At 40.7% G+C, this 25,292-nt stretch overlaps 1 protein-coding gene across 2 annotated transcripts in view; it reads right to left on the bottom strand.

The window, feature by feature from the left end:
- LOC140453592 (protein argonaute-1) overlaps positions 1 to 23,213 on the bottom strand; it is a 115,512-nt gene extending 92,299 nt beyond the window's left edge. For both annotated transcript variants that reach the window (XM_072548404.1, XM_072548403.1), the window contains exon 1: positions 23,090 to 23,213. In XM_072548404.1, the coding sequence (XP_072404505.1) occupies positions 23,090 to 23,114 (25 nt within the window). In that variant the 5' untranslated portion in view covers positions 23,115 to 23,213. The remainder of the gene's footprint in view (positions 1 to 23,089) is intronic.
- Positions 23,214 to 25,292: the final 2,079 nt, after the last annotated feature.

The following is a 25,292-nucleotide window of genomic DNA, read 5'->3' as shown; positions in this document are numbered from 1 at the left end:
TTAAAAATCACAACACCAGGTTATAGCCCAACAGGTTTATTTGGAAGTACAAGCTTTCGGAGCACTGCTCCTTTGCCCCACTACCTACCTGGTGTTGTGCAATTTTTAAACTTTTCCCATCCCAGTCCAACACTGGAACCCCATATCATTTTTTGACTGAGTTATAGGAGAATCAGAAAAAAATACTCAAGGCAGAAGCCGCTTCTGTGTGACAAAAACACATTGGTGGCTTAAATCTGTGGCTTCCCTGTACTGTGCACTCAGGTTGAACCAGTTAACAGAGATTGAAGGCCACATTCTTGTCCAAGTTGAATGTTAAAAATCTTTTTCCATTCACCACAATTACACAAGACCCAAACATTAATGGATTTCTTTTGGGTTTCTTTGAACATTCAAGAGAGAAAATGAATCTGTGCTCTTCCAAAAGGAGGGAGAAATAATCATTCAAAATATCAAGACTAAATTCAACCAACATTATTTGTTAAAAGTTTGAACAAAACATCCCCTAATGTCCGTAAATATACATTTAGATATTCATTCAATTTCCTACTTGTTATGATCAATCTACAGCAAAGTATTGAGAAGGCAACATATAGAGAAATAAGTTAACAAAATGCTTTACGTTTGGGCTATAAATATAAATGAATAATCTGCTGCAATCAAAGCAGTAGTGAACATTTTCAGACAAGCACAATAAGCTAGAAGAGGGAGCCACTGGAGAAATGGCTTCTTATCACAGCTTCAGACTACTGTGGGGGCTGGCTTTCCCTCAGCTCCTGGATACAGGGGTCACACATACTTCACCTCTCCATGGCAGAGACAGCTATACTCTCACTTTGTTATGGAGATTTGAATGGTGTGACAGGGGTTGTGTCTCCCCTCACACACAATGCGCTCACTCAATGATGCAAAATCTCCTCTTCATTAGAAATGCAGCAGCTTGGGACACCAAGCAGTTGTTCACACGCTGTACTGGCCTCCGCAAATTAAAATCCTTGTGTTACTCACAACCATTGACAATGTTTTTAAGATAACTACTTTTTTTGCGTCTACTCAGTCAAGGACTTCTAATCTGAGGACCTTTAATTTTCCCTACAGTGGAGAGGGAGAAGTAGAGAAAATAAACAGAAGAGGAAACATCTCCACATCTTTTAAAAAAGATTAAATGTAATATAACAGTGTAAAATATTGTAACTTAAAGAAAAGTTAAGGGACTAAAAGCAGTGAACCATTAATTAGATAAAAATTTAAAGTACCAGGTGATGGTCAGTGAAGCAAAGGTTTGTTCCAAAAGTTGGATTTTAAAAGGAGTTCTTAAAGTTGTGAAGAAAAGCAAGAGGTTCAGGTTTTTCAGATTGCACCACAAAGACAATGAAGGAAATCAGCCTTTTAGAATAGTACTAAATATTCTATAGAGAAAGAAAGCCACAGAAGTAAGGTGGGATGAGGCAAGGGGGTGGGGGTGGGGGCTTCAACACAAGCATGATTATTTTAAAGTCAACGCAACTTACTAAGTAGGGAAGTGATGGGAAAGCAAAATGTATGCCAAGCACAGAATATTCTAAAAAGGGTACATGCACATTTTCTTTTCCCAAAAAAAGTTTTCAAAAACACTTTCAAAGTCTGCTCTTTACTGCTATGGAGCTCAGTTCAGGTTAGCCCATGCGGTTTTTTGACAAGTTGCAACACCTGAGGCAGGAACAGTATTTGAGATTTGGGTCATTTTAGGGTTAATCCCCAGTCACTGCCATGAGATCGACTCACATATTAGAGCTTCTAAACAATTCAAAATTTAGTGTTATTTCTCACTACTCAGTACTTACAGAGGAGAGAATCATGGATGCTAAGGAAAACAAGCAGGGATATTTTGGACTGCATACATATTACCAGAGAGGAGGTGGTTGCAGCCTTAAAATGCATTAAGGTGGATAAATTTCCCTCGGCCTGATCAAGTCCAACCTCTGACATTGTGGGAGGCTACAGAAGAAATTGCAGAGGTATTTGCAAAGATTTTTGCTTCATCTTTAGCCACTGGTGAAGTTCCAGAAGACTGGAGGATGGCTAATGTTGTCCCATTGTTTAAGAAAGTCAAAGACAAAGACAATCTAGGAACTACAGGCCAGTGAACTGGACGTGAATAGAAGGTAAGTTGTTGGAGAGGATAAGGAGGGATAGGATCAATCAACATTTGTTTAGTCAAGATCTGCTTAGGAATAGTCAGCATAGATTTGTGTGTGGGAAGTCATGTCTGACAAATCTTTGAAAAAAAAATCTAAAAACAAAAGAGGTAACCAAGAGGATAGATGAAGGTAGGAAATGGGATGTTGTCCAGAAGTACTTTAGAAAGGCCTTTTACAAGGTCTTGCACAGCAGGCTTGTCATGAGGTTAGGTCGCATTGGATCCAGGGAGAGCTAGCTAACTGGATTCAAAATTGGCTTGATGTTAGGAAGCAGAGGGCAATAGTTGAAGGTTGTTTCTTGGATTGGAAGCCTGTGACTAGTGGCGTGCTACAGGGTCAATGCTGGGACCTTTGTTATTTACATAAAAGATCTGGATGTGAATGTACAAGGCATGATTGGTAAGTTCACAGACGATACAATATTAAGAGGTATCATTGATAGCGAGGAAGGTTATCAAAAATTACAGAGCTATTTTGATCAGATGGGGGAGTGAGCTGAGGATTGACAAATGCAAATCAATACAGGAAAGAGTAAGGTGTTACATGTTGGAAAGTCAAACCTAGGCAGGGATTCTACAGTAAATGGCAAGGTCCTGAGGTGTGTGATGGAACCAAGGAACCTAGGAGTACAAGTAAATAGCTCTTTGAAAGCAGCGTCACAAGTAGACAGGGTGGTGAGAGCAGTATTTAGCATACTGTCCTTCATCGTTTGAGGCACCGAATATAGGAGTTGGGACGTTACGTTACAGTTGTATAAGTTGTTGGTGAGACTGCACTTGGAGCATTGTGTAAAGGAAAGACATAATTAAACTGGAAAGAGTGTGAAGATTTACAAGGACGTTGCCAGGACTCGTAGGCCTGAGTAATGGTGAGAGGTTGGCCACGATAGGACTTTATTTCTTGGAACGTAAGAGAATGAGGGGGGTGACACCATGGACCAGTTTGGGCTGAAGAGTTCGTTTCCATGAATCACAAAGCTTGTACAACAATTAGGAAGTCAAATGGAATTTTGTCCTTCATTGCGAAAAGGATTGAGTTTAAAAGCAAAGAGGTTATGGTGCAGCTGTACAAGGTGCTGGTGAGGCTACACCTGGTGTACAGTGTGCAGTTTTGGTCTTCTTACTTGAGAAATGATGTACTAGCACTGGAGGGGGTGCAGAGGAGTTTCACTAGATTGATTCCGGAGTTGAGCGAGTTGGTTTAAGAGGAGAGATTAAGTAGATTGGGATTATATTCATCGGAATTCAGAAGATTGAGGGGGAATCTTATAGAAAGATATAAAATAGAGTCATAGAGATATACAGCATGGAAACAGACCCTTTGGTCCAACCCGTCCATGCTAACCAGATATCCCAACCCAATCTAGTCTCACCTGTCAGCACCCGGCCCATATCCCTCCAAACCCTTCCTATTCATATCCCCATCCAAATGCCTCTTAAAATGTTACAATTGTACCAGCCTCCACCACACCCTCTGGCAGCTCATTCTATACATGTACCACCCGCTGCATGAAAAGGTTGCCCCTTAGGTCTCTTTTATATCTTTCCCCCCTCACCCTAAAACTATGCCCTCTAGTTCTGGATTCCCCCACCCCAGGGAAAAGAAAGACTTTGCCTATTTTTCCTTTCCATGCCCCTCAAATTTTGTAAACCTCTATAAGATCACCCCTCAGCCTCCGACACTCCAGGGAAAACAGCCCCAGCCTGTTCAGCCTCTCCCTATAGCTCAAACCGCCCAACCCTGGCAACATCCTTGTAAATCTTTTCTGAACCCTTTCAAGTTTCACAACATCTTTCCGATAGGAAGGAGACCAGAATTGCATGCAATATTCCAACAGTGGCCTAACCAATGTCACATATAGCCGCAACATGACCTCCCAACTCCTGTACTCCATACTCAGACCAATAAAGGAAACCATACCAAACGCCTTCTTCACTATCCTATCTACCTGCGACTCCACTTTCAAGGAGCTATGAACCTGCACTCCAAGGTCTCTGTTCAGCAACACTCCCTAGGACCTTACCATTAAGTGTATTAAGTCCCTGCTAAGATTTGCTTTCCCAAAATGCAGCACCTTGCATTTATCGGAATTAAACTCCATCTGCCACTTCTCAGCCCATTGGCCCATCTGGTCCAGATCCTGTTGTAATCGGAGGTAACCCTCTTCGCTGTCCACTACACCTCCAATTATGGTGTCATCTGCAAACTTACTAACTGTACCTCTTATTTGATGAAGGGAATAGATAAGACAGAAGTAGAGAGGATGTTTCCACTGGCAGGTGAAGCTAGGACAAGACAGTTTCGTCTCAAGAATAGAGAGTGCAGATTTAGGACTGAATTGAGAAGGTACTTCTTCATCCAGAGGGTTGTTAATCTACGGAACTCCATGCCCAGTGAAGCAGTTGACACTCTCAGTAAAACATTGGGATAGAAATGTTTTTGAACAATAAAGGAATTAAGCTAATGGTGAGAGTGTGGGTAAGTGATCCAAGTCCATGAAAAGATCTGCCATGATCTTATCTAATAGCGGAGCAGGCTTGAAGGGTCCGATGGCCTACTCCTAGTTATTAGCTTATTACTTTCTGACTCTGACTAATTTCAAGCAAATTGACAACAGATGATAGATTTCAAAAGTTAGTTACTGTGGATTAAAAATGTAGATAACACTCAATATACATAAAAGTGCTTAACTTATTCAATTTTTTTGAAAAGCAACATTTCACACTTTTAAACACAATATGGTTAACATTGACAATTAGGAGGTGGGACAAGTACACTACAATTGAGCGATGGTTTAAAAGAAATTTCAACAAATCCTGAGGGACACTTTTTAAATTTGTCTATGGGATACAGGCATATTCCAGACAGTATTTGTTATCCACCCCTTAGAATAAAAAGGGTCAACCAAATTGGGTCTGGCATAATATGTGGGCTAGCTCATACAAGAATAGAAGGTTTCTTTCCCTGAAGGATATTAGTGAACAAGATGGAATTTTAAATCGAGAGAGTGTAGAAAAGACAGCATCCAAGGAGGAGGAAAAGTGACGTTTTGGGCAGAAGTACACCAGGAATGAGGATGGGAGCCTCGGGAGTGGATGGATAAATGGGAGGTGTTGGGGCTGGGAGGGGGAAGGTAGCTGAGAGTGCAATATGTGGATGGAGGTGGGGTAATGGTGATAGGGCAGAGGGGAGCAAGGAGTGGATTGGGGGGGGGCGGAGAAAGAAAAAGGAAGAAAAAGGAAAGAAAAAAAAAGGAAGAAAGAAAAAAGGGAAGGAAGAAAAAGGGAAGGAAGAAAAAGGGAAGGAAGAAAAAGGGAAGGAAGAAAAAGGGAAGGAAGAAAAAGGGAAGGAAGAAAAAGGGAAGGAAGAAAAAGGGAAGGAAGAAAAAGGGAAGGAAGAAAAGGAAGAAAAAGGAAGGAAGAAAAGGAAGAAAAAAGGAAGGAAGAAAAGGAAGGAAGAAAAGGAAGAAAAGGAGGACAGGTGGGACAGGTTGTGAGGGCGGGGCTGAGCTGGGATTTAAAAAAAAAGGTGGAGGGCTGGAAATGAGGAGACTGGTGAAATCTACATTGATGCCATGGGGTTGGAGAGTGCAGAGGCAGAAGAGGAGGCATTCTCCCTCCAGGCATCAGGAGGTAAGGGAGTGGCAATGGAGACAGCCCAGGACCTGCATGTCCTTGGCGAAGTGGGAGAGGCGTTGAAATGTTCGGCCACGGGGAGGTGGGATTGGTTGGTGTGGGTGTCCCAGAGCTCTCTGGGACACCGGCACCAACCAATCCCACCGCCCCGTGACTGAACACTTCAACTCCCATCCCACTCCACAGGTGAACATGCAGGTCCTGGGACGCCTCCATTGCCACTCCCTTACCTCCTGATGCCTGGAGGGAGAATGCCTCCTCTTCTGCCTCTGCACTCTCCAACCCCATGGCATCAATGTGGATTTCACCAGTCTCCTCATTTCCCTCTCTCCACCTTATCCCAGTTCCAACCTCCCAGCTCAGCCCCACCCTCATGACCTGTCCCACCTATCCGCTCCACCCTTACCTCCGACCTCTCACCATTACCCCCAACTCCTTCCACCTATTGCACTCTCAGCTACTTCCTCTTCTCACCACACATTGAACTCTAATCTCCAACAGCATTTAGTTACATTTTAATTCCAAATTTTTACAAAATGTAAACTTTTCTTGCACTAGTGTTATTCAAAAGGATTTTTCAAAACATTAGCCTGGATTTCTGGGTCCAGTGAGGCCAACACACCATCAGCAGGTCTTTAAATATTGATTGAATACAAAGAAAACCTATGAGACTTCCTCATTCAAAATGCCTGCTTCCACAATCCATACATCCTGGATGTGTATTGTCTACTCAATACACTTTTGTACAACACATTAAACTGAACTAAGGTAAACCATAAAGTAGTGAGTAGTTGAGGGATTAATACCAAGTATCACCCGAGCAGTGTAAACAATTTAAAGAATCCTAAGCCCCGCAATGGAGAGCTCAATGATTGACACAAAAAGTAGCTTCTGGATTAGTGGTGCTGGAAGAGCACAGCAGTTCAGACAGCATCCGAGGAGCAGTAAAATCGATGTTTCGGGCAAAAGCCCTTCATCGGAATACACAGGTACATTGAACAACATGCTGTCCACACGGACGCACAATCACATGAAAATTTGCAGGATAGGAAGGTTCAGCACTATACCTTTATCCAAGCCTTTCAGTTTTAATTACAATAAAAGGACACTGAATAAAATATGAATTAGCTGAAGAAATAACCTCAAAACAATTAACCATTTTGAAGTGCATGAAATAGTAATTATTGCGGCCCCTGTAGCATACATTTCAGCAACATCCGAATACAAGAAAGTAGAATTTTCTTCCTTTCTCTGAAATTCAGTCCATTAAAAAGGGAAATGTTTTCATAAGAGTTGGGTAGAATCAATGCAACTCCTTCGAAATAAACAGAGGCTCTGCAGAAACCACAGGATCAATCTAAACCAGCTCCAAAACTAAAGTGGGATATTTTGAATTTTTGAGGAAATTATGGGTTTTCACATACACAAAGGGCTATTACAATTTGTGTGAACCTTCATTAAAATAAATATTGAAGTTGGACTTAAACCATGGGATCTCAGAAGGAAATAGATAAAATTGGAAGATAGATAATGGGGAACAGAAATACGATTTTACAAAGTTCTGATGTGAAGTTACTGTAGACAATGGATTAAATGAACACTGGTGATTCATGAATGCTCAAACATGTTACTAAATCTGGGACCATTGAGTTCAGGATGAAGTAGGGATGATATTGCTCTATATTTACGGTAATAATTCTTTTACAGTAAATTTGAAATATCAAGACAACTCTTGATGACTGCCTAGCTAACCTGGATCATAATACAAGGAAGACAGCATCATTATCCACTCATAGCACAAGCATCCACCAAAGTAGTCTGTACCATGATCTAGTATCGCAACCACATTCAGGGCCAAATAGCCATGCAGATAGATTAAGCTCAGCTACTTTAAACATCACAGTCAAGTCTATGTAGGCAAAAATTATTTTTATAAAAGACTGAACTTAGGCAATGAAAACAAATATTATAGGATGGCTGATAAGTGTGCACCGGGGAATGAAGGGAAAAAAAAAGATATAATTTAATACTAAATCTGCCAAGCTTATCGCAGCATACATACATTTCAGCCAGGACAGTCATCAAATCTCCAAAGCAGCACCAATTCAATATAATTAACTTCAACAATTGATAGTGGTAGTTCATTGTGAATTCAGATGGTTTGTTAGTCTCAGGCAAATTTGTAATCCCAATAAATTAAACAAAATTTAAAATAAAAGACTAGCCAAGTGGAAAATAGTATAAAAGCATTAAAATACCACGTCAGCTGCAGGACACAATATCTAGATTACTCACACAACTAAAACAGAGTGCAAGACAGCAGTGAAATATAGCATCAAATCAGCCCAGAATACCAGATATGATAATTCTTCAAACATTGATTTTCTGAATACAATCTAGTGAAACTTAAAATGTAAGAATTGTTGCTAACCATTGTTTTTTTGTCTCTCACACCACATGGCATTTCTCATTCCATAATTCATTTACTATGCTTTGTCCCTTTGTGTCTGCCTTCTCTTCTGGTTTGTCCATTAAGAACCTTTGTCCATTTTCTCTATACTGCCATCTGTCATGCTGAGTAGGCATCCATCCTCTTACAAGGGCAGGCCAATTGTCACAAGCAATATTTCTGTTCAAATGCATCTGTGGGTTTGAACATCTGACCTTTTGAAAATGCAGCAAAAGGCAACTACACATGGGTTCTTAAAGTACCTATGGATTTCCAAGTCACAAAACTGTAAATAGACTTGCCCCAGTTGTTTGATTTTAAAATTCACTTGGTTAAATTTTCTGAAGAATGAATAGAAAAAGTGCATACAAGCACACAATCAAGAGCAAGTGAGAACCAGTGAGAAATCTTGTGTGCCTGCAAAGGATTTGCACATAAATCAAATGATTTGGTTGCAAACTCATTTCCCTAAACAGCCGCGTTCCATTATTAATCCACCTAAGAACTGTTTTAATGTAACTGCAATGCTTACATTACATTTTATACTGGTTTTCCCTCCAGACCTGCAGCATGCTTAACAAATTTTTAAATGTCAATTATAGTTATCATGAATCAACACGGCTGCACAACATGAAAAAAAACAGAATAATTTGCTGCCCTCATGAAACTCATGCAAACTGTCAGAAATGACAATCAGTATATATGCCAAACATCCTTCAACTCTTGAAAAATCTAGATATTTTAACCTTGACCTAAATTCTAAGTCAAAGTCATATTGTTTTAAACGTGGCCGAGGATACATCGCTGCTGCACAAACAGCTTTGGTTTCTCCATGGGGCAGTAGACTGAGCCAGTAAAGAACTAGCAGTCTCTGTCCAGAAGTTTTCTGGAGCATGATTTTAAGTATAGCTGAATGTTTGTTGACAGACTAAGTCCACCAGTATCGAACAGCTCCCAGAACTTTAATCTTGCCTCATCGCTATTTTAGGCTGGCACTTTGTTCCCTGAAGGGTCTCCAACTAAGGAGTGACATTATAGAGGTTTATAAAATCGTGAGGAGCATGGATAGGGTAAATAGCAAGGTCTTTTTCCCAGGGAAGGGAGTTCAAAACTAGAGGATATCAATTTAAGGTGAGTGAGGAAAGATATCTATAACAAAAAAAAGGGACTCAAGGGGCAACATTTTTCCATGCAGAGGGTGCTGCACATATGGAATGAGCTGCCGGGTGGTGGTGGTGGATGCAGGTACAATTATAACATTTAAAAGGGATTTGAATGGGCACATGAATAGGAAGGATTTAAGAGGGATATGGGCCAAATGTTGGCAGACGGAACTACAGTTTTAGATATCTGGTCAGCATAAATGTGTTGGACCAAAGGGTCTGTTTCCATACCAAACAACTCTATGACTCTTTAATTAACCACCAATGCCTGATATGGGAGACGTTTTATAAGATTTTACACTCCCAAAGGTTATAGCTGTGCTGTGGAAGGTGTATGAAGATATTAGATGCTACTTTCTCATCTCTCCGTAGCTGTGAATTGTTGGCACAATCCTGTAGAAACAAGATTTGTGGTGTTGTTGATCTAATTCCTCTTTTATAAAAAAGTACGCATAGCAATTGTACTTGCCCGTTTCCATTTAGCAGAAGTTAATTAACTTTACCCACAGCTGACATGTGCAAGTGTGTTTTGGAGAGCTCCTCAGAAAATTACTTTAAAGATCCACGTATCAGTGAAAGATGATGGGATTAAGACACACAAATGGTGTCAAATCAGACAAGATTTGAGAATGACATATATTCATTAGAAATTATACATTCAATTTACACAAAAATTTGGAACCTACCAGGGAGAAAAGAGTTAGTGTTTCAAAAAGGTGAAATCCTAAAATCAGTCAGAAAAGCTAATTCTGTTTTCTGCTTCATAGATGCTGCCTAGTCAGTATTTACAACTTTCTCTGTTTTTATTTCAAAGTTCCTGCATTCACTATTTTGCTTTCAGACTTGAATTCATATGGTTTGCAGTACCAGTCCATAATATTTCAGTTATAATGAATCAACCAATCAGAATAGTAGTTTATGTGGACTCTTCAGCACAAAAGTCTTATAAAAGAGCTGCATGATAACCACTAGTTATTTTCTTTTTAAAAGCATTCATTGAGGAAAGTGAAAGAAAAGTTTTGTCTTTCCGAGGATAGTGTGAGATTAAATCTTATGACTAGCACCCATCTGAATCACAAACTAATAAACTAAACATCACTACAACTGGCTTGTATTGTATATTCAAATTCTGAATGAGGATGAAATCTATAATTTTCAGATTTAAAAGTAGTGAGAGTGTGCCAAATTGAAAAATTGAATTCCAAACTCATTATAAATCTAATCTTAGTAATTTCTCCCAGAAAATTTCTCTTTCATCGACTTGTTTGAGTTGATTGAACTCTCAAACTTGACCGAGTTTTCTGAAGAAGTAACAAAGATGATTGATGAGGGCAGAGCGATAGATGTGATCTATATGGAATTCAGTAAGGCGTTCAACAAGGCTCCCCATGGGAGACTGGTTAGCAAGGTTAGATCTCACGGAATACAGGGAGAATTAGCCAACTGGATACAGAATTGGCTCAAACGGTAGAAGACAGAGGGTAGTGATGGAGGGTTGTTTTCCAGACTGGAGGCCTGTGACCAGTGGAGTGCCACAAGGATCGGTGCTGGATCCTCTACTTTTTGTCATTTACATAAATGATTTGGATGAGAGCATTAGAGGTACAGTAAGTAAGTTTGCAGATGACACTAAAATTGGAGGTGGCGTAGTGGACAGTGAAGAGGGATACCTCAGATTACAACAGGACCTGGACCAGATAGGCCAATGGGCTGAGAAGTGGCAGATGGAGTTTAATTCAGATAAATGTGAGGTGCTGCATTTTGGGAAAGCAAACTTTAGAAGGACTTATACACTTAATGGTAAGGTCCTAGGGAGTGCTGCTGAACAAAGAGACCTTGGAGTGCAGTTTCATAGCTCCTTGAAAGTGGAGTTGCAGGTAGATAGGATAGTGAAGGTGGCGTTTGGTATGCTTTCCTTTATTGGTCAGAGTATGGAGTACAGGAGTTGCGACAGTACAGGACATTGGTTAGGCCACTGTTGGAATATTGCATGCAATTCTGGTCTCCTTCCTATTGGAAGGATGTTGCAAAACTTGAAAGGGTTCAGAAAAGATTTACAAAGATGTTGCCAGGGTTGGTGGATTTGAGCTATAGGGAGAGGCTGAATAGGCTGGGGCTGTTTCCCCTGGAGCGTCAGAGGCTGAATGGTGACCTTACAGAGGTTTACAAAATTATGAAGGGCATAGCTAGGGTAAATAGGCAAAGTTTTTTCCCTGGGGTCAGGGAGTCCAGAACTAGAGGGCATAGGTTTAGGGTGAGAGGGGAAAGATATAAAAGAGAGCTAAGGGGCAATATTTTCACGCAGAGGATGGTACGTGTATGGAATGAGCTGCAAGAGGATGTGGTGGAGGCTGGTACAATTGCAACATTTAAGAGGCATTTGGATGGGTATATGAATAGGAAGGGTTTGGAGGGTTATGGGCCGGGTGCTGGCAGGGGGACTAGACTGGGTTGGGATATCTGGTTGGCATGGACGGGTTGGACCAAAGGGTCTGTTTCCATGCTGTCCATCTCTAGAACTATGACTTTGCAGGATTTGCACACCTTCAACTCAAATAAAAAAAGAGAAAATTGCAATTAATACTTTGTTACAAATGATAATCTGAGCAGCGACAAGTGCCTGTTGTAGTTCTATGATTGGTCACATGTTTCCCAAGTTGACATACAATGGCAAATCTGCACTTTTTCCTACCCAGTCTTCACTGGTTAGCAGACAAACTCAGCTATAATATAATTTGCATTTAAGTAATCCAATGTGCATTATTGAGCTCCTAGGAGTCTAACCACCTGGGATGTGCTGCAGATCCATATACCAGAGTTGGTATGTTTCAAAGTGAGAGGGGGAAAGTGTCAAAAATCATCTATTGTGAAAATACCAACCATTGATAGCATTTCCATCTCGCTCAAGGTACATATGAGTGAAAGCAGCTGACATGTATCTTTAAACAGGTACATTAGAAATTATACACTTCAGCAATAAAAAAAATTTGGAACCCGTGGGTGAGAAGTTAGCATTTCATGTACATGAAATGCTATCAGCCCGAAAGCCTAATTCTGTTTGCCTTCATAGATATTGCCTGATCTATTCAGTATTTGTACCGTTCTGTTTTATTTCAATAAAGGATTTGATTCCCACAGACTCAAAACACAATCTAAGCTGACATTAGTGTTACATGGTCAGAGCTACACTAAAAATTTACTTCATTCGCTCAATCATCATAAAAGATTCTGTTGTGGTAGGCTCAAAAAAAATGTTTTCAAACCAGATCATTAAGAGTTAATTGGACACGTTAAGGAGCAATAGGAAACAAGTGAAAGATAACTGGCCGAGTGAAAAAAAACTGCTGACATTATCTGTTGGGTAACTGCATAATGTCGCTTGTCTACGGGAACCCTTTAAAAAGGTAGTTGACACAGGGCCACTGCATATTTTCAACTGACTGTCCACATAGTGGAGTATCTGGAAAATTACGACAAAATGGTAACACAGCCCTAAAAAGAATACTATTAAGATCAGGGACTCTGTCACACTCTGACTTCACCGTGGACCAGGATTGCAAATGGTACCAGGAATTCCTCGGAGTTTTCAGACCAACCGTCGCAAAGAGAGGTCCCCAATGGGCAGAAGGCAGTGAAACCCGTTGTTATTATACATTCATTGCTAATAAATGTGCTAACTGAGACCATCTAACTTGCGGAGCTTATATACATAGGTTATGAAAGTTAAGCTAATAGATTCACTCATTAGCCCCCATAAGTTTATAACACTATATTTTAGTTGATTAAGCTAAATTTATTTTCTCTAAAGCACATGTGTCTTCTGGTAATCATTTTGTTCAGACCTTAAATGAACCCATTAGGTACACTCAGCCTAATAATATAGACTCTTCCCCTCTTGAGGTCTAGTGGTAATCTCGCTGGAAAAACAATACAGACCCTCAACTACCAACTGAGGAATAGGTGCAAGTTCTCCTACTGCCTGAGACAATAATCATTCCTCAAATATCACCAAAAAAAAATACCTAGCTGTTTTTCACATACGTAGTTTTTGGGGACATTCCAATATAATAACTATGACCTTTTTAAGTAATTAAATGAAATACTGCATGGGAAGCAATTTTAGATTTCCCAGTATGATAGACACTCAAATGTGCATTTCCTCTTTGAAATATATAAAAACCAATGCCCCTTGATATTCTATAAAATTAACGTATAAACCAAGAGCGAGGAGACAGTCAAAAAGCTGAAAAGCAGGTTAGTTTCAACAGACAGAATTGATGCTCCAACACAGTTCTGTAGCATGAATGAGGTACAAAAATAACACCATAAGCAGTATCAACTACCCAAACACAAGTCACCATTAAAACAAAACTTATAATCACTTTTTTAAACCCATTTTCAAGCAACTGACATTTGTCGTTCAATACTTAAATTCTATGGGTAATGATTTTGATAGTTCTTTAAAGCAATCATGAAAAACTGTGCAGAAACATAATGTGACATTGTGAAGTCAGTGCAGTTCAAGCGGAGTAAAAATAAAGCTCAAAAGGCATACATGCATGCTGGCATGAGTGGAAAAAGATCACAAGATATTTCCTAATGAGGATGAGTTTCTAAAATCTCTCATTCAAATTCCACATGGTTGTTCCCCCTGTGCTGCCTTTCATTATTTCTACTGGATTCCAGGATTTTCATTTCTATTCCACAACCTGCAAATTATTCTGATTATCTGAATAAAGAGACTCCTTCTGACATCAATAGAGATACCTTTTACTAGTTTCAACCTGCATGACCTTTTCCTGTATCCACTGATTAATTTGATAGCATTCCAGATTAACCATTTATCAGCAAGGGGTCACCTTCCAGATAGAATAATAGAGATTTACAGCACGGAAACAGACCCTTCTGTCCAACCCATCCATGCCAACCAAACATCCTACATTAAATCTAGTCCCATTTGCCAGCACTTGGTCCATATCCCTCCAAACCCTTTCCTATTCATATACTCATCCAGATACCTTTTAAACATTGTATTTGGACCAGGCTCATTCTATACATACCCCGGCAGCTCATTCCACACACACACACAAACAAACAAACAAACGTGTGAAAAAGTTGGCCCTTAGGTCCTTTTTAAAATCTTTCCTCTCTTACCTAAACCTATACCTTCCAGTTCTGGATTCCCCCACCCCAGGAAAAGGACCTTGTCTCTTTACCCTATCCAGACACCTTATGATTTTATAAACTTCCATAAAGGTCATTTCCCCACCCCCCCACCCCTTTTTCATTGTCCACTACACCTCCAATTTTGGTGTCATCTGCAAACTTACTAACTATAGACTGGAACTGTGTTCCCTGGAGTGTTGGAGGCTGATGGGTGACCTTAGAGGGTTATAAAATCACGAGGGACATGGATAGGGTAACGGGACAAAATCTTTTCCCTGGGTTGGGAGGAGTCCAGAACTAGAGAGCATAAGTTTAGAGCAAGGGGAGAAAAATTTGAGACACCCCCAAGGGGCAACATTTGCATACAAAGGGTGGGGCATGTATGAAATGAACTGCAAGAGGAAGTGGTGGAGGCTGATATACCCATCCAGATGCCTTAAATGTTGTATGAATAAGGAGGCTTTAGAAGGATATGGACCAAGTGCTGGCAAATTGGACTAGATTAGGTAAGGATATCTGGTCAGCCTGGAAGAGTTGGATCAAAGGGTCTGCTTCCGTGCAGTATATCTCTGACTCTATGTTCACACCCAAATCATTTATATAAGTGATTAAACAGTGTACCCAGCTCCAATCCTTATGGCACATCACTGGTCACAGGCCTCTAGTAGGAGGAGCAACCCACCACCACTAACTTCAAGCCAGTTCTGCATCTCTCTGTATTCCATGTGATCCAATTTTGTTAACCACTCTACCGTGAGGAACCTTGCCGAACATCTTACTGAAGTTCAGATAGATCACGTTCCCCACGTTGTCCTCATCAACCCTCTGTTGCTTCTTCAAAAAAAACTCAATCAAATTAGTAAGACATGATTTCCCCACACACAAAGCCATGTTGACTATCCCTAATCAGCCTTTGCCTGGCTTTTCCTTACCATCCTATTTGCCAAAGATATCTCATGCCCCTTTTTACCCTCCTGATTTCCCTCTTAAGTATACTTCTACAGCCTTTATACACTAAAGGATTCACTTGATCTCTTTTGTCTTTCCTTGCCTTTAGTTCTAGGAAAAGATGTCAAAAAGTAAAAGGGAGTGTTCTCACGATCACTTTTAAAGCCTGAATTACTTCATTTCTTAGCAGAGTTCGTGCTCAAAATGTGGTCCGATCGAAACACTATATCCTTTGATCACAACTTTTGTCTTATATTCTATAATTTTGTTTATGTATTTCAATATTTTACTGGCTTTATTAGTAGTTTAATATCAATTGCCAAATCCACAAAGAGGTTGTAACATACAGCAAGAAGTGCAATCTGCAAACCATTCCAAGCTTAAGGAGGAAGCAACAAATCGTCTGCCATTTTTGCACCCAGGATCAATTCTAGTAAGATTTCAGACTATTTACAAAGGTGAGTGGAACCTAAAATTATTTGTGGTGAATTACACAGAATGCTTTTTGCTGACAAACAGTTTGACCCAAAATCAAAATGGACATAAAAACAGAAAAGTTATAATTTGAAAGAGCCCTGCAGCCCAGAGAGCTCATCCTTTTAGGTCAACACTGCCTTTGTAACAACGAAATGCATTTTTGAACATTGCTGTTTTTGTCTTCACCACTGGTTAAATTGCTGCCCTCTGATCATAAAACAAGAAAACAATGTCAACTAGGCTAACTCTTATGCAATGCTGAGGAAATGCAGATGGATTCTTAAACCAAGGAACTGTCTCTCTGCCTCCTCAGATGGTTACAGAGATCCTGTGAATTCAATGTGAAGACCGGAGAAGTCCTTGCCAACTTTTTCTTCTTAAAAGCACTTACAGCAGATTTTCTGGTAATTTATTTCATTGTTATTGGGACATAACAGTGCGCAGATTTGTTGCCATGTTTTCCTACAATTACAAAAAGCAGGTTACAATGCTTCTAGCTGTTTGCACTCTCCGGGAGACATGATAGTGCTATGAAAATGCACTCTCTCTTTTATTAATCTTCTGGATATTAGAAGATAGTACACTTCTACTCCTCCAATCAAATATTTACCATAGACGGGCAGGATTACAGGGCATCTCTACAGCCAATACAGATACTCAAAAAACCTAAAAGCAAAGGTAGCCCAATAGTCAGTGGTATGCAGGTAGGCCATTTTAAAATTAGCTATAAAATAAAAAAAGCTTCCTCAGCAAGTGCAATTTTCCTTTTATATCCTGCACTCTCACTTTTTGGAATAAATATGCACACCTAAACTCAAACCACTTTTCCCTATCCTGAGCTACACAGTAGTTCTCAGAGTCAACACCTGACTTCGATCCATAATCAGTGCCAAGTTGTGTGGATTACAATTGGCCTGCATCTCTATTAAACAAAATAAAAAATAGCTAGATTCTTGTATACATTTGTTATCCAGCAAACTTTGTTGTAAGACTGCATGTTGACCTTGGATAAAATCAGGGTCAAGTACATGCAAGATGGCAACCTGACAGTCACGCAAAGCACATACATGAATAAGAATCATAATAAATGGTACTTTGTCTAAGGTTATGCATATCTCCAGAATTATTACACTACAGCATAACTGTTTGGAAAACATGCAGCAAGTAGTGCAATCTGCAAACCATTCCAAGCTTAAGGAGGAAGCAACAAATCGTCTGCCATCTTTGCACTCAGGATCAATTCTCGTAAGATTTCAGACTATTTACAAAGGTGAGTGAAACCTAAAATTATTTGTGGTGAATTACACAGAATGCTTTTTGCTGACAAACAGTTTGACCCAAAATCAAAATGGACATAAAAACAGAAAAGTTATAATTTGAAAAAGCCCTGCAGCCTCTGGCATGAGAAAAAAAATGAATTGTTTGTCCCAGAGTCTCCACAGAATGCTCTTTCATCATACTGTTATGGATCTTTATAGATTGGACTCAAAGACTTATAAAATAGTCCTTTCTTCACTCCCTGATCTGCCTTTCAGCTCGCTTGGTATGGCCAGAAACTCACCATGCTGAAAAATGCATGTGTAACATTACATGTGTAAGCTTGCATCATACCAGTGTCATTTATGCTCTATGCTATGTAGCTAGTAGAAACATATGAAACAGCTGGAATAGAATAGCTGCAAATCACAATACGTTCCTGCCATAGACACAAATAGAACTGCGACAATTTTATTTACTGATACTCAAAGTTCAGTCTTTAGAGGCCAAAATCAGAAGTTTCACACTGGACTCAAAACATTAACTGTTTCTCTCTTCACAGATACTGTCACACCCAAATTTCTCAAGAATTTTGTTTGTTTCAGATTTCCAGCATCTACTGTATTTTGCCTTTAGATATTTTCTAATTAACCCGTTCAGAGATATTATTACAAACATACTATGTGCCTTTATTTAGTTGTTAAATGCCAGATGAACAATTCTTCCAGTTTAGAAATTATCACCCAGGTAAGAACTTTGTACTATCTAGAAAATGAACTATATGTCCCAAAATAAATTGGACGGAATGGCAAATAAGAAAAGTATACAACAGCACTTAAGGGCCTCTTGAGACACAACGGCAGTGTCCCTATTTCTGTGCCAGGAGGCCTGGTCTCAAGTCACACACCTCCTCCAGAGATATGAAATATCATCGCTGAACAGGCTAATTCAAAAATATCTACATACAATATTTATATAGCATAACAGAAAAGCATCCCTAGAGAGTACAGCAAGAAAAAAATGTGCAAATCAAAAATAAATCAGACCAAAAGAATGAAGTGATTTAAAAAAAAAGGTGCAGGTAGGAAGGTACTGATTTAGGAAAGTAATTCCAGAATTTAGGGGTCCAAATTTAAGGCATCATGATCAGTGCAGCAGCAGAAATTATAATTGATGGGGACAAGTTCCTGGATAAACAGAAATCAATGGAAAATGCAAAAGAGAGACTGGCCAAAGGAGCACTTGAGCAAATAGGGTCTTGAAACGTGAAAGGCTGAATGAGGGCTCGAGATCTGCAGACCTAGGTGCAGGGGGAGAAAATGTGATGGAAATGGAAGTGGATGTTGTTTAGGATGGCTGGCATATGGGGTTGGAAGTCAGCTTGGGAATTTTACAGGCCACATTTGCAAAGCTAGTAAAATGTATGAACTGGCTGAGGGCAATTGGTTACCCATATTTGCCTGGTTGAAATTACAGGACATCCAAGACTGAAGGAGTAATCCCGAGATCTAGTCAAATAATGCTGCCAAACTGCTTAAAAACTCATCTGATTCAGTCATAACCTTTAACAGGACAGGACAGGTATGATCAGCACTTTTAACACCCCAAGTTGGTTCAACAAGCTCCTCAGTTACATTAAACTGCTACAAATAATACTCAGAACATCAAACAGGAACCGAGTAGGGATGCATACTTCAGGGTATTTGAAGAGTCACCAATTAGATAGGCAGGAATGTAAGTTAGGGTCGTCCTAAAGAGCAAGGCAAAGCAAAGATGTTGGAGGTGGTGGTAAGATTAATAACATTGTTGTGCATAATCTTGGCAATCCTCAATGAGAAAACACAGCTTAATCTGGAGAGTAGAGAAGTTGAATTGGAGAGATTCAGAGAGATGACAGAGATAAGGAAATTTAGGCAACAGCGTTCCAAGAACCATTGAGAAATATTATGTCTACACTGGAAGCTGTACAAGGGCAGTTCTTCTGTTCAAGATTTATGGCTGCTCCTATGTCTACAAAGAGCTCCATTCCTAGGCACGTTACAGCCACCATTTTGATTCCTGCCACAGAGAGCAGACCTATCAGGGAATCTCTGGGTTCAGGATGATAAAGTTGTGAATATCCTGCTGTTTCAATAAACAGAAAGCTTTAAGTTGGTCTTCAACAGTTAACTAGGACGTTATTGAAGGTCTTATGACTTTGACATCAGGCTGTGGAGTTGCAGGAACACAAATTAACATTTTCCTCATTGAAAGTCAGCAGTCCCTGCTGGAACTGTGCATGTCTGGGCATTTGGTGAGTACACGAGGCGGTTCACCATCAAACAGCCTGCTGTTTACGCTGACAAGAAAAATGGACACCTGTCTGAACAACTTAGGTACCAGTAAATCAATTTTTAATTTCAAAATGTTTGCATTTTATTGGAATAAGGCAGACTTGTTCAACTGATTGTTAGTTAACCAATAAACCAGCAGAAACTACAGGAATCCACTATTAAATAAAAACACTTAAGCTACACATCAGAAAAATCAAAACCCTTACTGCACTGCAGACAGTGTTTAGACTTTAATTCTGGAAAGGATTTTGTATAAATCTAGAAATAATCTCTCAACTAAGAATTACAGCACAAACCTAATGCATCTGCAATGGATTTGACAGCTCATGCTGAACATGTGCAGAGTGGCAATTTTAGATTAGCTTAAATGTAATTATGTAATTAGCTGTAAATCTACAAAATACTACTGCTTGTCAGACTTGAAGTGTTAGCTTTCTCCCCACAAATGCTAGCAGACTTGCTGAGTTATTCCAGCAATTTCTATTTTTGTTTCAAAAATATTTTTCTTGCTTTGAAGACCACTCTTGAATCTGTATCCAGCACACTATTAGGCAGCGCATTATATTCCTAACCATTCATTGCCAAAGCTATTTTGCCAGTCAGCCAACAACTCTGCCCTCCTGTTATTCACCCTACCACCAACGGATACTTTCCCTTTACTTGCTCCACCTAAACTACCCATGACACTTCAATCAAATCTCCTCATTCCTCTCTACTCAAAATAAGAACCCCAGCCTCTGCAGTCTAACCATAAAATTATAATCCTTTCTACACTCTCTTCAAAGCTCTCGTCTTTTCTGAAGTACAACCTTGACACAATACCGCTGAAGGAGGAATACGTGTAGACTGTTTAGCTCAAGTCTGTGCAACTAATCAATTAAAAAAAGGGTTTTGTGGTACAGTGACAGTGGTCCTTACCTCTGGATTAGGAAGGTTGGGTTCAAATCCCACTTGGTCGAGACTTGCCTGAACAGGTTGATTAGAAAATATCTTCAATAATTCAGTGACGTCATGGCTGTTTGTGATCTATGTCACTGTGGCCCCATATGTTTTAAACACCTTTTCCTCAATAATTAAAAAACACACAATCTCCGGTTTGAAATTAACAAGCAACTCAAGAAGATCAGCTATCAAACCTCTATCACACTTTAGATGTAGAAGTGCTTTCTAATATACCTTTGATTTTAAAGATCATGCCCTCTGGCTCCAGATTCCATAACTCAATTCAATTTTATTGAGTATGTGTCATAGAGATGTACAGCATGAAAACAGACTTCAATCCAACTTGTCCATACCAGCCAGATACCATAACTTACGTGCCCCAATCCCTCCAAACCCTTCCTATTCATATATCCATCCAAATGCCTTTTAAAATGTTGTAGTTGTACCAGCCTCCACCACCTCCTCTGGCAGCTCATTACATACATGCACCACCCTCAGTGTGAAAACATTGCCCCTTAGGTCCCTTTTATATCTTTTCCCTCTCAACCAAAACCTATGCCCTCCCGTTCTAGACTCCCCAACCCAGGGGGAAAAAAAACCTTGTCTATGCCCCTCATAATTTTGTAAAACCTCTATAAAAGGTCACTCCTCAGCCTCTGATGCTCCAGGAAAAGAGCCCCAGCCCGTTCAGCCCCTCCCTGTAGCTCAAACCCTCCAACCCTGGCAACATCTTTGTAGATCTTTTCTGAACCCTTTCCAGTTTCACAACATCCTTCTGACAGGAGAGACACCAGAATTGCACACAATAATCCAAAAGTGGCCAAACCAACATCCTGCATGGCCACAATATGACCTCCCAACCCCTGTACTCAATGCTCCAACCAACAAAGGAAAGCATACCCTCTTCACTATCCCATCTATCTGCAAGTCCATTTTCAAGGAACTATGAACCTACACTCCAAGGTCTCTTCCTTCAGCAACACTTTCCAGGACCTTAAGTGTCTAGGTCATTCCCTGATTTGTGTTTCCAAAATGCAGCACCTCACTTTTTCTACACTGGCCTCGATAACAGAGATCTTTAATGATACTACTGCATAACTTCCTAAATTTCAGCCAATACAGTCCCAAATCATTCCCCCTTAACAGAATTGAGGGGGAGATTGTATCTACACAGCGTTTAACCTAAAGAAAAAGTGTCCACATGTGGTGCCTAGAACTTCCCACAGCATCCAGGTGTGGCCTAACCAGAGGTTACATGGCTTTTGCCCTGATACTTTATAAAGTTGATTAGCTTTTTTTTGGTTTGGTTTACCTTTGAAAAAAAATCAAATTGCCTTATTTTTGTGAAGTTGAGCGAGGAAGATTAGCTGGGATACTAGAACTCTATTGATGATCTTAAATACCATTAGACTTTGCCAAGATTGCAACAAGGGCTTCAGATTAACTCATATTCAATAAGGCTGGAAACCCACAACCTTCTGATGTAGGTGTACGACTTCGGAGCCAGGAAAAGCACTTCATAACTAAGAAATTCCATGAAGATGTGGTTACTGTTGTTTCATTGGTGTACCCAAGAAAATTTAAATATCTAATTGACAGAAAACACTCAATCTTATGAATCTAGACAGTAAACGTCCCATTATCTACAAAATTGAAGATCAAAACAGATATGAAACATATAATCTTTCCCTCCCCACCCACCTTCACCCCAAATTAGAAGTTATTAACTCTAAAATAACCAAGGTCGCTTTCACATTAAACCACCTAAAAGTTGTGTTCATTACTCTTCAAAGAAATTCTTCCAAGCCCAAATCATTTTTCTACACATTGGTGTTCAGATTGAGGCTTTCTGCATTGCTTGCTTTATGTGCTTTCACAAAGGATCACTTATTTCAAGGACAAGAGCCTTTTTCCATCCCGGAATCCTTTCATCTTGGCACTTCTTTGCATCCTCTGAAGAACCAGAGGTTTTTCTGCTGTCAACAACAAAAACGCCTCTCAGCACTCGGTATACATAATGTCCAAAATACCATATCCACAAATTCAACATTTCATCCCGTGACATAAAATACTGACGATGGAACAATATTGCAGAGTATTTTGTTTCTTTACCCTATTCCAACGTCCATGCCTTACATCACATTGCTTTGCACCTTACTTCAAGCATAGTTAACTTTCCCAATAAATAAATGAGATGTACATGATTTGGAGTTTTAGCAGTCCACATTCCAAGAGCAATTTCTCCATCAAATTTGATGCATATACCTGCAGCTTAGCGCAAAGTTTGAATCGGAACCGATTCTACGGGCTCCTTTCGTGCGCTCTGCAGCAAAGTGAGATTTTATTTGCCCTGCAATGTATTCACTGAGCTTTGCAATCGCAGTTTTGGCGTGTGTTTTTTTTTAAGAAAACAACTCTTGTTGCTTGCTGCTGCGGTACTGCGCATGCTCCCTCAGAAGACCCTATACCTGAGCCCCCACAGCTCACTTTACTGAAAAATAACAATCAAAACCTCAATTCCCGCTCCCCACTGGGTTACCTGCTGTCGCTGGCCCCGCTTCCATCCCATATACCAACGTGAGCGCGCGGATTTGCCCGGGTGAAAAGGCTTAAACCCCCACGACCTCCCCACGGACCAACTCCACTCCACAACACAACACGCACACTGGCACTGAGCATGCGCCGCCCGGGCGGGTACTCTCCCACAGGGGCTACAAATGCGCACGCGCCAATGTACTCAACGGCTGTCCACTGCGCATGCGCCCCCTTGCAAAAGCCCGTTCTTTTGACGTGACGAAAACGTAACTTCTGGGTCATGACGCACCTGGAGACATCCACCAAGGTAGACAAGGAAGGTAGCGCCGCATCGCGGACGTTGGCGAAGCAGCAGTGAGTGGTGACTGTGAATGGTGCCAGTCCTTAAAACTGACTTGAGCATGGAAAGGCAAAATTGCGCAGTATTGACACCACTTCTCATCGAATGAGTTAGGAGCAGTCTGTTTTACAAGAAAGTGTACTTTCAACGGCACATCATTAAAGTTCATAATTTAGACAACAATCTTCATGAATGGGGAGTCTTAAATTTGCGACTGTGTTCCTGAAAACTACGATTTAAAATGTTACAAGTTTTTTTTCCCAGGCAATAAAGGTAAAATACTGCAGCATCCGTGTGCAGCACTGAACACAAAAGCTGGAATAATTAACAAACTGGTCTTTTGAAAATTAGAATCTAGAGATGTACAGAACAGAAACAGATTCTTCGGTCCAACTCGTCCATGTCGACCAGATAATTTGCCAGCACTTGGCCCATATCCCTTCCAATTCATGTACCCATCCAGATGCCTTTTAATTGTTGTATTTGTACCAGCCTCCACCACTTCCTCTGGCAGCTCATTCAGTACATACACCATCCTTTTGTGAGAAAGTGTTGTCCCTTAGGTCCCTTTTAAATCTTTCCCCTCACCCTAAACTTATGTCCCCTTGTTCTGGACTCGCCCACCACAGAGAAAAGACCTTGCCTATTCTAACGACTTTTAGATGGACGACACTCCCTCTCGTGGCAGATGCTCATCATTACAGGGCTATCAACGCTGACATTTGCCATAAAATGGTTGGGGTTTGAGACTTATGTGCTAGTTCAGAATGGGAAGCGAGAAAGAGAGGGCTTAGAAACGGAGTCCTGGGACAGCAAGAACAGAAAGTGGATATAAAAGTAGTCATGGAGTGGCATAGCTTAGGTTAACACCATGTTGGTGGTTAGCACTGCTGCCTCTCAGCACCATACTAGGCAGCATCAGGTGGAGAACCTGACGTTTCGGTATAACTCTTCTTCAGAAATGGAGGTGGAGGTGGGGGGGAAAGCATGCGAAGAGGGTGGCTTTGGGTGGAGAGAGGAACAGAATGGCTAGGCCTGCTAGGTGAACACAGATGATGGGTATGACCTAATTGGTCGATTAATTGGGTCAGTGGGTGGAATGGGAGAAAAAGGTGTGGTAGGAAAGAAGTCGGAGGATGGGTGGAAGGTTATTTGAAATTGGAAAACTCAATGTTGAGTCCACCAAGCTGTAGGCTGCCCAGCAGAAGATAAGGTGTCACTTCCTCTAATTTGCAGTCTGATTCACAGTGGCTATTGAGGCCAAGGATGATCATAATGGAGAGGGAATGGGAAGAGGAATTGAAATGGGTGGTGATCAAGTGGTTAAGCTGGTCCTTACGGGCATCCATCCCGTCAACTATGTCGTACCCACCATCTGTGTTCGCCTTACCATTTTCTCTCCTCACCACCCCCACCCCCTCTTCCCACCCCTCCTCCCCAACCCTTATCTGCAGTTCTCCCAAACTCCACCTCCATTTCTAAAGGGTTATATCAGAGATGTCAACTTCTCCACCTCCTGATACTGCCTGGTTTGCTCTAGTGTTCCAGCCTTCTGCTTGTCTACTTTGGATTCCAGCATTAGGGTGGTACGGTGGTTAGCACTGGTGCCTCACAGTGCCAGAGACCCGGGTTCGTTTCCCGCCTCAGGCGACTAACTGTGTCTGCGTGGGTTTCCTCTGGGTGCTCCGGTTTCCTCCCACAGTCCAAAAACGTGCAGGTCAGGTGAATTGGCCATGCTAAATTGCCCGTAGTGTTAGGTAAGGGGTAAATGTAGAGGTATGGGTGGGTTGCACTTCGGCGGGGCGGTGTGGGCTTGTTGGGCCGAAGGGCCTGTTTCCACACTAAGTAATTTAATCTAATCTACTCT

This window comes from Chiloscyllium punctatum, chromosome 27 (genome assembly GCF_047496795.1).
Source record: "Chiloscyllium punctatum isolate Juve2018m chromosome 27, sChiPun1.3, whole genome shotgun sequence".
Lineage (NCBI taxonomy): Eukaryota > Metazoa > Chordata > Chondrichthyes > Orectolobiformes > Hemiscylliidae > Chiloscyllium > Chiloscyllium punctatum.
The sequence above is the reverse complement of the archived record's forward strand: the minus strand, read 5'-3'. Positions and strand labels throughout refer to the sequence as shown.